We start from the raw sequence: 15,951 nt of genomic DNA, 5'->3' as shown, positions 1-15,951 counted from the left end.
AAATTCCTCCTTCCAAAGTGCATAACCTCGCACTTTTCCACATTGTATTTCATTTGCCACTTCATTGCCCACTCTCCTAGCTTGTCCAAATCCTTCTGCAGCCCCCTTGCTTCCTCAATACTTCCTGCCCTTCTACAGATCTTTGTATCATCTGCAAACCTAGCAACAGTGCCTTCAGTTCCTTCTCCCAGATCGTTAATGTATATTGTAAAAAGTTGTGGCCCCAGCACAGACCCCTGAGGCACACCACTAGTCACCGGCTGCCATCCTGAAAAAGACCCATTAATCCCCACTCTCTGCCTTCTGCCAGTCAGCCAATCCTTCATCCATGCCACGATCCTACCTTAACACCATGGGCTTTCAACTTATTTAACAGTCTCCTTTGCGGCATCTTGTCAAAGGCCTGGAAATCTAAATAAATCACGTCCACTGGTTCTCCTTTGCCTAACTTCCTTGTTACCTCCTCAAAGAACTATTCAAGGCCAAACGGTACAAACACTAATTTTGTGTTGGAGAAACGGTATCCTCCCTTCAGTAGGTAGGATACCCTGATTATTAACACAGTTCACTACACAGTTGTACAAAAAACAAACGGTACAAGCACATTAAATTGCCCCTTAGTGTCCAAAGGTTAGTTGGGGTTGCGGGGATAGGGCAGGGGAGTGGGCCGAGGTAGGGAACTCTTTCAGAGGGTTGGTGCAGACTCAATGGGCCAAATGACCTCATTCTGCACTGGAGGGATTCTATTATTCTCTGTGATTTTATCAGGGGCTTGACGGGGTTAATTCTACCCTGGCTGGGGAGTACAAATTAAGTGTCACAGGTTCATAATTAGATTTCAGCCAATTAGGACTGAGATGAGGATATTGTTTTCAATTAATGGGGTTGTGAACCTTTGAAATTCTCTACCTCATTGGTTTGGAAGTTCAGAATTGAATGTATTTAACAGATCCATATATTTTTAAATGTCATGGGGATAGAGGAATATGGGGATAGGTGGAGTTGAGGTAGAAGATGAGCCATGATCTCATTAAATAGAACAGGCTTGAAGGGCTGCATGGCCTATTCCTGAACCTATTTTATATGTTCTTGCATTCAAGTGTTCATGCTGCCTTCCAATGGACAGGCATGGTTGGAATTTTAACCTGCTCCTTTGAACAGGCAAGAGGACATGTCACAGACGATAGTAGGGTCCTTCTTTGTGCATATTAGGTTCTAGTCACAATATTGATGCCTGACTGCAATTTTAATTCAAAGCCAGCATGGGGTCTCTCCATCAGTCTAATCTGACAGCAAAAGATGCCAGAGCCAGAGGAGATAAGATTTTATTTATTTTTTGTTCCTTTTGGACCAAGAGTACGAACTCTCCTCTGGACCCACAAGGAAACCTTGGGCTTCCCTTGCCTTGAACACAATTCCCCCTCAAGTGGATAGTGGCTTCTTGATTTTCTTAACTGAAAGAATGTTTGCACGTCATCCGTTTCTTTTGGAGGGAGAATTTAAAATATTATCTTGCATTACTGCCACACAGCCTAGTTTGATGCTGGGATATGTTTTTAAGTATGTTTTAAAAAGCAATATATTTTTAAACTTTGGAAAATCTTATATGAAAAAATATATGACAACATGATAAAGAGAGTGGATAGTAATGTTTGTTAAATAATTGATAAAAACATTTAACCATAAATGATCTCCAAAGCTATTGGTAAGAAGAAACATTACTGTTAGCCTGGAGCAATTAAATGGATGTTTTTACTTGTGTTTTTTCTAGGCTACAGCGGTGGAACTGCATGGCCGTGAAGACCATGGTATGTATAACTAAAACATATTCTGTAATGTGATAATTTGATAAAAAGGACCCAGGAATATGTACTGGAGCCTCTGATTTTGATTATATTTTTAAATGATTTGGGTGAAGGAATAGAGAGCTTTATATCTAAGTTTGCTGATGACACTAAGTTAGATGGCCCAGTAAATAGTGTAGATGGGAACAGAAGGTTGCCAAAGGAATTGCTAGATTAAGTGAGTGGACAACACCTGCTGGAGTTTGATATGGACAAGCGTGAGTACTTTGGAGTATTTTATTAATGGAAAGAAAAAAGAACTGTGAATGAGAGACTTGGGGGGCCCAAGTATGGAAATTACTAAAAGTTAGTATAAATGAACAAAAAAAATTTAAAAGGCTAATAAGCCCATTGGACATAGGAGCAGAATTAGGCCATTTGGCCCATCGAGTCTGCTCTGCTATGCAATCATGACTGATATTCTTCTCATCCCCATTTTTCTGCCTTCTCCCCATAACCCCTGATCCCCTTATTGATCAAGAACCTATCTATCTCTGTCTTAAAGACACTCAGAGATTTGGCCTCCGCAGCCTTCTGCGGCAATGAGTTCCACAAAAACATTGGCCGGTGTTTCAAGTGGACTGCAGCACTAAGAAGTGTAAGTTATGCTACAGATGTATAAAACTCTGGTCAGACCCCATGTACAGTAACTAGTTTTAGTTCTGGGCACCACATCTCAAGAAGAGACATTGTCCTTAGTGGGTGCAGATAGATGCACCAGAATGATATCTGAGCTCAAAGGGTTAAATTAGGAAGATGGTTTTATAATCTAAGCTTGAATTCTCTTGAATATAGAAGTTTAAGGGATGATCTTTGAGGTGTTTGAGGTGATCAAAGGGATCAGTAAACTAGAGAGAATCTATTCCTCTGGTGGAGGAATCTATAGCCATGGGGTATAATTTTAGAGCTAGGGCATTTGGGCTGATGTCAGGAAGCACTTCTTCACACACAAACCAACGGAAATCTGGAACACTCTTCTATAAAAGGCTTTGGATGGTGGTTCATCTAAAAGCTTCAAGATTGAGTGGACGTTGTTGCGGGTTATGGAAACAAAGTGGGTAGATGGAAATGTGCCATGATTTAACTGAATGGCCTTCCCCTGTTCCTATGTTACTAAATCCTTAGTTGTGTAATGCTCAGTGCTAATGTCTGGTGCACATAACTACTAATTTCAGCGACATTGGTGAAGCACGGATCGTTAACAATAACACTTAAACACTTGAATGTATGGTTGGGCAAAATCCCCAACAGATACCATTTGTATTAATTGTGGATTGTAATTTGACCATCTATTTTGCCAACCCTGCAGCTGAAATATTTTTGAGTTTCCACTACCAGAGCAACTCACAAGAAGAAGGCCAGAAAACCACAGTGCAGTTGAATTGTCAAACATCTGTTACTTAGCAGTGTTTGCCAGGTTTTTTTTGAAAGGTCACAAGTGAGCTGGATAGAAATGTGTGAAAATGCATTTCGCGTCTAAGACTCAGAGTTTAGTAAGTAGGCCATAGGGGATTTTCTACAATAAAAAGAAAAACTGCTAATACATTTCTACATCTGTTTTTATATAAAAATGGGAATTACTCCATGTTAAATACATGATTCATTCCTAGTGTACAGGGTTGATAGCAAGATGCCATCAGGATGCATGCTTGTGTGTATGTATGTTTGAATATCGATGTTTACCACAGCTTCCCTGTGTAAGAAAGTATCCAGTTTCCAATAGACCATGTTGATCCGTACTGTGGAGAAGTCACAAAATTGTTCCTCAATTTTCCTCTAGGTTTCATAAAGAAAATAATTATTTATTGCACCTATCTTTTTTTCCTCCCTGTAATTTTAAATGATTAAAATGATTATTTCTATCAACTTAAACCAGAAAAAAAATCCTGGAAACAGTTGGAAGAATTTTATATGTAATGCAAATTTCATCCATCTACAAATTTTTAATGTACCACAGATGTTAAATTGAATCTATTGCTTGAATGGAATATTTTACTTGTTTAAATTGTAACTTGTTCTGCATAGATCTGAAGAAATAGGTGCCGGGAGTAGGGCTATTTGGCATCTCGAGCTTGCTCTACCATTCAATAATATCGTGGCTGATCTGATTGTAGCCTTAACTCTACTTTTCTCTTTGTCCGCATAAGCCTTGACTCCCTTGTAGATCAAAAGTGTGCCTAATTCTGCCTTGAATATGTTCAATGACACAACCTCCATTGCTTTCTGTGGACGAGAATTCCAATGACTAACATCCCTCTGAGAGAAGAAGTTCCTCCTCATCTCTGTCTCAAAGAAAGTGATTGTTACATCTGTTGCTTTCTAATAGTCCTCCTGACTTATGTTTATGTTCTGAAGCTACTAGTCAGAGCTGCATGGCATCATGTGTTTTGTTTAGGGTATTCATGAAATACTGTTTATTGGGTTGAGAGGAAAAGGGGGAATGCTTCAGAGAAGCTATAGTTCCAAACTTCCTGTGACCAGCAGTTTTGAGGAAATTTGTTTTTGATCATGCTGTATCTTTTGCCTCTAGCTCCTGACTGAGTCATATCAATACTGGCTGTAGGCAGTAGCTATCTATGTCTTCAGCAAAATTACGTTGTCCAATTTCATTCTAGTTTCCAGTGCGAATGATTCTCCAATAGAAAATAACCCACAAGTAGACCTGCAAGAGTGTCTACCATGGAACACGAAAATATTGCAGTAGGGAGTGATTTTCTGAGCTAGAAGCTTTGCATTACACTCCATGCTGCACCTGGGTTATTTTTTTTTGTTTGGTTATACTCCTATAAAGCCCCTTTGGATGTGCGGGTATAAGGGGTAGACAGGAAAGTAGGGGCCGCAATCAAATCAGCCATGATCTTATCAAATGACAGACCAGGCTTGAGGGGCTGAAGGGCCTACTCCTAATTCATTGGTTTATGGGGAGAGGGTGGAGGCGTGGGCTTAAGTAGGGTGCTCTTTCCAAAGGCTGGTGCAGACTCGATGGGCCGAATGGCCTCTTTCTGCACTGTAAATTCCATGATTCTATATGTTCATATATATGTTTATACATGTGTGTTAAAGGTGCTAAATACGACTTCAGGTTGCGGCAGGGATGAGCTAGCCGCACGTTTCGGCGGCTCCAGCTCCGACAGAACTTCGGGCTCTTTTAAGAGCCCCAACGGGGACTGGGACGGCCGTAAAACCCGGGGCGAGGCGCGAGGGAAGGGAGTCCCCCCCGAACGACGGAGGGAAAAACTGGCGGCGGCGGCTGCAGCCCGAAGAATCTGCAGCCAGAAGGTCAGAGGGAGTGGAACAAAATGGCGGCGGAGAAACCACAGGTGACATGAGGGCCTGAGCAGGACGAGGTGGTGAGACGGTGCGTGGACCTGCTGAAGAAGGAGGTAATGACCCCGTTGTTACAGGCAATTGAGGGGCTTAAGGAGACTTTAAAGACCCAGGGTGGAGCAGAAGGTATCAGGTATTGAGGACGAGGTCCTGGGCCTGGCGGTCAAGACTCAGACGCACGAGGCACTTCATAAAAAGTGTGCTGATAGGATTGAGGCCCTTGAAAATGGAGCGCGAAGGAAGAACCTTAGGATACTAGGTCTCCCGGAGGGTCTGGAAGGAGTGGACTGTGGAGCGTACGCAAGTAAGATGCTGAGCTCACTGATGGGTGCTGAGGCCCCTGCGGGCCCCATGGAGGTGGAGTGGGCAAATCGGATCCCGGCGAGAAGACCAAAAGCGGGAGAACCACCGAGGGCGATAATCGTGCGATTCTACCGGGAGAAGAGGTCCTGAGATGGGCTAAAAAGGTGCGGAGTAGCAGATGGGAGAATGCGGTGGTAAGGATCTACCAGGATTGGAGTGCGGAGGTGGCGAGAAGGAGGGCGAGCTTCAACCGAGCCAAAGAGGTTTTGCACAAAAGGAAGGTGAAGTTTGGGATGCTGCAGCCGGCAAGACTATGGGTCACGCATCAGGAGAGACACTATTATTTCGAGACGGCGGAGAAAGCATGGTCCTTCATCAATGAAGAGAAACTGGACCGGAACTGAGGGACTGATGCTGCAGGGAACTGTTATTGTTGTTATTATTGTTTTTGTTAATGGGATGGTGAAAGTTAATCGAGAAGTAAACAGGGAAGGGGGGGGACACTGGAGAAATGTGGGCGCCGGTGAGGGGGGAGAGGCGGGACATAGTCAGAGAATGGGGAAGGAGAGGGGGAGGGGAAAGGGAGCTGCGCCATAAGAGGCGGGTCAGGTAAAGGGATGTTCCCGCGCCAGAAAGAATAAGGCGGGAAAACAGGCGCAAGGCGGATGGGAGTTCCCTCACACCGGGGGGGCCGAGGAGCGAGCAGGAGTAGCCGGGGTCAGTTGAAGTCAGCTGACTTACGGAAGTGATATGGGGGGAGCAATCAAGTTAGATAGGGATCTAGCGGGGGGGGAAGGGGACAACTGGGTTGCTGCTGCGGAAATCCAAAAGGAAATGGCTAAAGAGAGGGTGGTCGGGGGCGGAATGCGACGCTGGGGGAGCGAGCGGGAGCGCGGAGGCGGGATATGGGACTGGCCTAGAGAAGGTAATGGCTAGTCGACACGGGAGGGGGGCAGGTAGCCCCCCAGTGAGGCTGATCACGTGGAACGTGAGAGGCCTGAATGGACCGATTAAAAAGGGCCCGAGCGCTCGCGCATTTGAAAGGACTAAGGGCAGACGTGGGTATGCTCCAAGAGACGCACCTAAAGGTGGCGGACAAAGTTAGGCTAAGGAAAGGATGGGTGGGACAGGTGTTCCACTCAGGACTGGACGCAAAGAACAGAGGGGTGGCCATTTTGGTGGGGAAACGGGTAGCATTTGAAGCAAAGAACATCGTAGCAGATAGTGGAGGTAGATATGTAATGGTGAGTGGTAGGCTGGAGGGAATGGAGGTCGTGTTGGTTAATGTGTATGCCCCAAATTGGGACGATGCGGGGTTCATGAGACGGATGCTGGGGCGTATTCCGGACCTGGAGGCAGGAAATTTGATTTTAGGAGGGGACTTCAATACGGTGCTGGACCCGGGGCTAGATAGATCCAGCTCAAGGACTGGAAGAAGGCCGGCAGCGGCCAAGGTACTTAAGGGGTTTATGGACCAAATGGGGGGAGTGGATCCATGGCGATTTCTTAGACCCAGGGCTAGGGAGTATTCCTTCTTCTCCCATGTCCATAAAGTGTACTCCAGGATAGATTTTTTTTGTTTTAGGAAGGTCGTTGATCTCTAGGGTGGAAGAAGCTGAATACTCAGCCATAGCGGTTTCGGATCATGCCCCACATTGGGTGGACCTGGAAGTAGGAGAGGACAGGGAGCAGAGAACACTCTGGCGATTAGATGTGGGACTGATGGCGGATGAGGGAGTGTGTGCAAGAGTGCGGGGGTGTATTGAGAGATACCTGGAGGTCAATGACGACGGCGAGGTCCCTGTGGGAGTGGTCTGGGAAGCACTAAAAGCGGTGGTCAGAGGAGAGCTGATTTCTATTGGGGCCCACAAAAGGAAAACAGAGGCCAAGGAAAGGGATAGATTACTGGGGGAGATTTTAAGGGTGGACAGGGAATTTGCAGAGACCCCGGAGGAGGAGCTGTACAGGGAGAGGAGACGACTCCAGACCGAGTTTGACCTTCTGACCACCAGAAAGGCGGAGGTACTGTGGAGGAAGGCACAGGGGAGGAGGTATGAATATGGGGAAAAGGCTAGTCGCCTGTTGGCGCACCAACTGCGAAAGAGGGCAGCAGCGAGGGAGATAGGAGGAATTAGGGATGAAAGGGGAGACACTGTGCGAAGGGCAGGAAAGATAAATGAGGTGTTTAAGACCTTTTATGAAGAACTATATAGGTCTCAGCCCCCAGAGATGGAGGAGGGATGCGGCAGTTCCTGGACCAGTTGAGGTTCCCGAAAGTGGAGGAGCAGGCGGTGGCAGGCCTGGGGGCGCCGATTGAGGTGGACGAGGTTATTAAGGGACTGGGAAGCATGCAAGCAGGGAAGGCCCCGGGGCCGGACGGGTTCCCGGTGGAATTCTACAGAAGATATGTGGACTTGTTGGCCCCGTTGGCGAGGACGTTCAATGAGGCCAGGGAAGGGGGGTCACTACCCCCGACAATGTCGGAGGCGACGATGTCGCTAATTTTGAAGAGGGACAATGATCCGATGCAGTGTGGGTCTTATAGACCTATTTCACTATTGAACGTGGACGCCAAACTGCTAGCAAAGGTGCTGGCATCGAGGATAGAGGACTGTGTCCCAGGGGTGGTGCACGAAGACCAGACAGGGTTCGTAAAAGGGAGACAATTGAATGTTAACGTGCGACGGCTATTAGGGGTGATAATGATGCCCTCCGTGGAGGGGGAGGCAGCGATAGTGGCGGCAATGGACGCAGAGAAGGCATTTGATAGGGTGGAGTGGGAGTATTTATGGGAAGTGTTAAGGAGGTTTGGGTTTGGGAACGGATTTATTCGCTGGGTTAGACTACTTTATGGGGCACCGACGGCAAGCGTAGTTACAGGTCGACATAGATCGGAGTATTTCCGATTATATAGGGGAACAAGACAGGGATGCCCGCTGTCTCCATTGTTGTTTGCGCTGGCAATTGAACCTCTGGCCATGGCGCTGAGAGACTCCAGGAAATGGAGAGGGGTGACTAGAGGGGGAGAAGAACACCGAGTCTCGTTATACGCGGATGACCTATTGCTATACGTGTCGGACCCAGCGGGGGGGATGATAGAGGTTATGCGAATCTTGAGGAGGTTCGGGGAATTTTCGGGGTATAGGTTAAACATGGGGAAGAGTGAATTATATGTGATACATCCAGGGGACCAGAGTAGAGAGATAGAAGGCTTACCGCTAAGGAAAGTGGAAAGAAACTTCCGATACTTGGGGATTCAGATCGCTAGGAGCTGGGGAACCTTGCACAGACTTAATCTGACACGGCTGGTAGAACAAATGGAGGAGGACTTTAAGAGGTGGGACATGCAGCCTTTATCGCTGGCGGGCAGGGTGCAAGCAATTAAGATGATGGTCCTCCCGAGGTTCTTATTTGTATTTCAATGTCTCCCTATTCTAATCACCAGGACCTTTTCTAATAAAATAGATAGGAGCATTACGAGCTTTGTGTGGGCAGGGAAAGTTCCGAGAGTAAGGAGGGGGTTCCTTCAGCGCAGTAGGGACAGAGGAGGACTGGCACTACCGAACTTGGGAGATTATTATTGGGCCGCCAATGTGGCAATGATACGTAGATGGATGATGGAGGGTGAGGGAGCGGCGTGGAAAAGGCTGGAGAGAAGGTCCTGTAAAGGGACGAGTCTAGAGGCGCTGGTGACGGCGCCGCTACCGTTCTCACCGAAAAAGTACACCACAAACCCGGTGGTGGCGGCAACACTGAACATATGGGGACAGTGGAGGCGACAGAGAGGGGTGCGGGGAGCCCTGGTGGGGTCCCCTATCAGGAACAACCATAGGTTCGCCCCAGGAAGAATGGATGGAGGATTTCAAAGCTGGTACCAATTGGGAATTAGGAAGGTGGGAGATTTATTCATAGATGGGACTTTTGCGAGCTTGGGAGCACTGGAGGAAAAGTATAAGTTACCCCGGGGGAATTTCTTGAGATATATGCAGGTGAGGGCGTTTACTAGACAACAGGTGAGGGAATTTCCGCGACTCCCGACACAGGGGATACAGGACAGGGTGCTTTCAGGGGTGTGGGTCGGAGAGGGCAAGGTGTCAGAGATTTATAGTGAGATGAGGGAAGAGGGGGAGGAGTCGGTGGGCGAACTAAAAAGAAAGTGGGTAGAAGAATTAGGGGAGGAGATAGAGGAGGGTATGTGGGCTGATGCCCTAAGCAGGGTAAATTCCTCTTCCTCATGCGCCAGGCTTAGCCTGATTAAATTTAAGGTGCTGCATAGAGCACACATAACGGGGGGCAAGATTGAGCAGGTTCTTTGGAGTGGAGGACAAATGTGGGAGGTATGGCGGGAGCCCGGCAAACCACGCACATATGTTTTGGGCGTGCCCGGCACTGGAAGGGTATTGGAAGGGAGTGACGGGAGTGATTTCGCAGGTGGTGAAGGCCCGGGTCAAACCAGGCTGGGGGTTAGCTCTATTTGGAGTTGCGGAAGAGCCGGGAGTGCAGGAGGCGAAAGAGGCCGATGTCGTGGCCTTTGCGTCCCTCGTAGCCCAGCGCAGGATCCTACTCATGTGGAAGGAGGCGAAACCCTCCGGACTGGAAGCCTGGGTAAACGATATGGCGGGGTTTATTAAACTGGAGCAGATAAAGTTTGCCCTGAGAGGATCGGCTCAAGGGTTCACCAGGCGGTGGCAGCCATTTCTCGACTACCTAGGGGAACGTTAGAGGGAAGACGGATGACCAGCAGCAGCAACCCAGGGGGGTGGGGGGAGGGGGGGAGGAGGCTCAGTTGAGTATAGGTCAATAGAGTACGAGGTTTTGTTACTTGTATATTATTATTATTATTGTTAAAAAGTTTAAAAATTTCTGTTTTGTTACTGTTATCGTTTCGCTTGTTTTGTAAGCGGGAAAAATTGCTCAGGGAAAAAAATTTCAATAAAATATTTTTTTTTTTAAAAAAAGGTGCTAAATACACATAATTTGTTATATGAATTGTGATGCTGGTTATGGCTAGATAAAGTCAGTTTACCTCTTCTCGATCTCTTGTATTTCTATCAACTTAAACCAGAAAAAAATCCTGGAAACAGTTGGAAGAATTTTATATGTAATGCAAATTTCATACATCTACAAAAAAAACTATATTTTTGTGACAGGTGTGCTTGTCAGGAAGATTTTAGAAACAAAGAAGGATTATGAATCGTCAAAGTCTGCAACAAAACCCAAAGACCAGGTACGGACAATTTACAGGAGCCATAATTTTTATATGATACTTATGCCAACCAACTTGGGTAGATCAATTTTAACCATTTTATTATTAAGTAGTTCAGGGTTTCTATGATTGCTCAAATGGAAAATAGTCTGCAATGTTTTCATCTTCTCATCTTGTGATTTGAAAAATTGAAATTGAAAATCGTTTATTGTCACGAGTAGGCTTCAATGAAGTTCCTGTGAAAAGCCCCTAGTCGCCACATTCCGGCGCCTGTTCGGGGAGGCTGGTACGGGAAGTTTAAAAGTATATTATATGGTTCACTCCATATGTATATATAAAAAAAACACATTGATTATTATTTTCCTACCTCTAGAGGCACCATACAGTTTGTTTTACACCCAAAGTGGGAAGGGAAATGCTTTGCTTACGGCACCAGAACAGGAGCTCATACAAGAAGCTATTCTTCCTGGACAGTGCAAACTGTAATAATATAATCTTTATTAGTGTCACAAGTAAGCTTACATTAACACTGCAATGAAGTTACTGTGAAAATCCCTTAGTCGCCACACTACGACGCCTGTTCTGGTACACGGAGGGAGAATTCAGAATGTCCAGTTCACCTAACAAGCACATATATTTAGGGAATTATGGGAGGAAACCGGAGCACCCGGAGGAAACCTACACGCAGCCAGTGACCCAAGCCAGGAATTGAATCCAGGTCCCTGGTACTGTGAAGCAACAATGCTAACCACTGTGGAAACTACAGCACAGACTAATGTTTCTAAACATTTGACACAAATTATTATAAAATACAGTGTACATCTCCACGTATTGTATAGTTGCTGAGTTAAATTCTATGATATTAATATAGAAGCTGTCTTATCTTTTAATTGGAGTAAAAAACTGAATATTGTGGATTTAATCTTCCTTCCCCATAGTCGATTGACCACATAGCCATAGATAAATTTAAATCAAATTTTGGTTTTGCCAGCTGTTCATAAAGTCACTCAACTATAAAATATCCAATGGTTGGTGCAGTGGTTAGCACTGCTGCCTCACGGCGCCGAGGCCCCGGGTTTGATCCCAGCCCGGGTTACTGTCTGTGTGGAGTTTGCACAGTCTCCCCGTGTCTGCGTGGGTCTCACCCCCACAACCCAAAGATGTGCAAGCTGGTGGATTGGCCATGCTAAATTGCCCTTAATTGGAAAAAAATAATTGGATACTCTAAATTTATTTTAGAAAACTATAAAAGACCCAGAAGTAAATGTGATCATATTTGGAGTTTCGCTGTAATAAAAAATGTAAGTTAGTCCATCTCCATTGTCACCAATTGTCACAAACATCTTTATGGAAGCAAACAAGCAACACTTCAATCAACTAGTCATCCACCTAAATTCTGGTTTTAATATGTCGGCAACACTTTTGTCATATGGCAACATGATAGGCAAGAACTTCATAGTTTCGTACAACACCTGAACAATCAACATTTGAGTATTACTTTTATTCTGGAGACAGAACAATAACTTTCCATACCATTTCTTTATGTTCTCATCACCAAGTTTCATAGCAGCACACTAATACATCAAGACTACCACAAGTCCACTGCCAGTTATCTGAGCCACTGATCTTTATTTTCAACCTGCTTCAAACTCTGAATGGGACAAGTTAGCTATTGTCAAACATACTCAACTTAATAACCATCATATCCAATGGCTCAGACTGTCAGTTGAGATCTATGCTAGTCAACAGTCACTGGAGTGACCCAAGAATATTGGTGGTGAACAGGGAGAATGGAGTACTTTGTGTCATGTGCTTCTGGATGCGAGAACCACTAAGTCTCAGTCAGTGGATCAATTCTAGATCTATCTCATCCATCGCACATTGGCATCAAGATGCGTCAGGGAAGCCATGAAGATCTACTAACATCACACCGCTCCCCAAGACAGCGGCCTTCTCATCAGTGACATCTAGCTTCCCTTACTCAGCACATACATTATTGTCCATCCTGCAAGTTAACAATCAGCAAGAATGTTAAGATGGACCACCCTATTACAAAACCAATAGCCGAATCAACCAACAAGATTGCTCTCATCTTCTGCTACAAAACCACCTCTTTCACCTGTTCCAGTCATTCCTCCAGATGATGACAGTAAGAAGTCTTACAACACCAGGTTAAAGTCCAACCGGTTTGTTTCAAATCACTAGCTTTCGGAGCATTGCTCCTTCCTCGGGTGAATTCCTCACCTGAGGAAGGAGCAGTGCTCCGAAAGCTAGTGATTTGAAACAAACCTGGTGGACTTTAACCTGGTGTTGTAAGACTTCTTACTGTGCTCACCCCAGTTCAACGCCGGCATCTGCACATCATGGCTCCAGATGATGGACAGAGCATGCTGTCCAAAACGTTGAGACCCACCAGGTCTACTAAGGAACATTCTTAAGGTAGCAACTGCCCTTTTCAGAGCAAACTTTACATGGTGTAACCATAAAATTCTCTTACTCAATGTTACCGTTCTCACAATAAAATCCTTTGAACAACTATCAGTCTATTTGTTAACCAACTTGTTGACTTCTACATGCGCACATTTTTTGTTATTAATGTTCTGTAATGTGCTCTTTGTAGCAGTCTAGCTTATCTTAATGGAGAAATTCATCTTATGGGCAGCAGGTCTGAATTCTTTCGAGCCATCAGAAAGGAGATACCAATCTATTTGAACAAATTATTTTTGTGCTCAAGTCTCTGATAATGTGTTCTGCACAAATAATCTGATCCAAATTTCTCTGCATTCTGAGATAACCAGAATTGTGTTTATGTATGGAAGGTAAGCCATGCAGGAAGCGATGGTCCTCGGAGATTGTACTGTCAGGTTTTCTCTCGTGTATTGTGCCTGAGCTCCTAGGGTCGAACATTCAGATGCCTAGAAGTTTCCTTTTGTCTTTGAAAATATGTTTATTTGTTTTTTAAAATGTTAACATTTTATACATAAACAAAACAATGAAAAACAAAAGAACAACAACTCCCCTCCCCCACTCTACTAACCAACACCACAATAACTCAAGGAATAGCCCCCCCCCCCCTCCCCAACAACTGACAGTAACCAACTCTTTAAAATGAAGAATAAATAAACCCCATTTTATGTCGAACCCCTCATCGCCCCCCTCAAAGTAAACTTAACTTTCTCCAAATACAGGAACTCCCATCAGGTCCCCAAGCCATACTGAGGCACTGGGCAGAGAGGCTGACCTCCACCCTAATAAGACCAGCCTCCAAGCAGTCAGCATGGCGAAGCTAAAACGTCCGCCCCTGCTCCCGTCTGCAGGTCTGGCAAGTTCAACATCCCAAATGTGGCCCCCAGAGGACTGGGCTCCAAATCCAAGTACAAGATCACTGACATGATGCTGAAAAACGACCCCTAAAATGTCTCCAACTTTGGGCAGCACCACAACATATGTACATGTTGGCCGGACCTCTCCACACCGCTCGCAAGTGTCCTCCATCCCCTCAAATAACCGGCTCATCCTCGACCTCGTCAGGTGAGCCCTGTGCACACATTTAACTGTATTAATCCCAGCCTTGCCAACAACATTGAGGCATTCACCCTCCGCAACACCTCAAACACCCCAATCCCTTCTCCAATTCCACCTCCAGCTCCTCTTCCCACTTGGCCGTAATGCCCTCCAGCGACGCCATATTCTCCTCCAAAATCGTCCCATAAAACACCGAGGTGACCCCACCCTTCCAGCCCTAACGCTGAGATGACCCCCCTTTCCAACCCTATCATCGACAGCACCCCTCCAACAAAGAGGAGGTGTAGGTGTCTCTGGAAACGTCGAAAACCCTTCCTTGCAAAGCCCAGCACCTGCATATGCCTAAAGGCCTCCCCCTGCGGAATCCCAAACTTCTCCGTCAATTCCTCCCAACAGGCAACTCGCTTCCAAAATTAAGTCCTTCATTTCCATCACCACTCCCCTCCTTCCATCCCCGAAACCGAGCATCCAGTCTCGCTGGCTCACGCACATGATTCTCTCGAAAAGGCCTCCGCTTCAACCCTGCCCCTAACTTAAAATGCTGCCAAAATTGCCTCCATATCTTCAGCATGGCTACCATTACTGGAGAACCTGAGAATTGCTCCGGGGGAAAAGGGAGCGGTGTCCGCAACCCCGACCCCCTTAAAGATTCTGCCTCCATCTTCACCCACATCGCCTCCGGCTTCCTCTCCCAGCTCTGCACATTCTCGGAATTTGCTGCCCAATAGTAATACATCAGATTCGGAAGAACTAAACCCTCGACTGTCGCCCTCTCTTTTAAGAGTGTCACAAGTAGGCTTACATTAACACTGCAATGCAGTTACTGTGAAAGTCCCCTCGTCGCCACACTCCGGCTCCTGTTCGGGTACACTGAGGGAGAATTCAGAATGTCCAATTCACCTAACAAGCACCTCTTTCAGGATTTATGGGAGGAAACTGGAGCACCCGGAGGCAACCCATGCAGACAAGGGGAGAACACCGCACAGACAGTGACCCAAGTCCGGGATTGAACCCGGGTACCTGGCGCTGTGAAGCAACAGTGCTGACCACTGTGCTATCATGCTGCCCTGAAGCACCGTACTCCGAATCCTCGCCATCTTACCGGCACATACAAACGAGAAAATCAACCGTTCGTCCCCATAAAAACCGCCTTCGGCACAAAGGCAGGCAAGCACGAATAAAAATGAAAACTGTGGCAAGATATTCATCTTTACTGCTTGCAAGAAGTTACCTTCTTAAATGCACTTCTTCATCCTTTTGATGACTGAATAAAGCGGGAGTTAATGCAACATCTATTTGCTTTATTAATTGTCAATATTTTAGAGCAGATATTCACAGTAACCTATTTGTTTTGATTAAATATATTTAAAATACTGTAAAGGATCCTTCTTGATATAACTGGCATTACATAACTGACACTGTTGCAGCTGCAATTATAGCTTTTGATTCTGTCCGCGTCGACAAGGATGCTGTCCTCTGTGAACCCGAACAGGCGCCGTGGTGTGGCGACTAGGGGATTGTCACAGTAACTTCATTGCAGTGTTAATGTAAGCCACTTGTGACACGAAAAAATATTATTTATTTATTTGTTTAATGCTGTACATTGTAAATTTTCCTAGTTTTTCACATTTACCCAGTGGATCTTTGTAATGCATAGATTATCCTCTAGATGATGCTCTTGTTATAGATGATGCTCTTGTTAATGAAGGGAATGAAATTCAAAGCTGAACTAAAAATATTTAAGGC

The 15,951-nt window shown here is 45.7% G+C and overlaps 1 protein-coding gene across 3 annotated transcripts in view; it reads left to right on the top strand.

Moving 5' to 3' along the window:
* Positions 1 to 15,951, top strand: part of traf3ip1 (TNF receptor-associated factor 3 interacting protein 1) — a 290,175-nt gene that overhangs the window by 224,231 nt on the left and 49,993 nt on the right. For all 3 annotated transcript variants that reach the window (XM_072481210.1, XM_072481192.1, XM_072481201.1), the window contains 2 exons: positions 1,772 to 1,808; positions 10,625 to 10,701. In XM_072481210.1, coding sequence (XP_072337311.1) covers positions 1,772 to 1,808; positions 10,625 to 10,701 — 114 coding nt within the window. The remainder of the gene's footprint in view (positions 1 to 1,771; positions 1,809 to 10,624; positions 10,702 to 15,951) is intronic.

The sequence above is a fragment of the Scyliorhinus torazame genome, chromosome 2, assembly GCF_047496885.1.
Source record: "Scyliorhinus torazame isolate Kashiwa2021f chromosome 2, sScyTor2.1, whole genome shotgun sequence".
In the NCBI taxonomy this organism is placed as follows: Eukaryota; Metazoa; Chordata; class Chondrichthyes; order Carcharhiniformes; family Scyliorhinidae; genus Scyliorhinus; species Scyliorhinus torazame.
The sequence above is the reverse complement of the archived record's forward strand: the minus strand, read 5'-3'. Positions and strand labels throughout refer to the sequence as shown.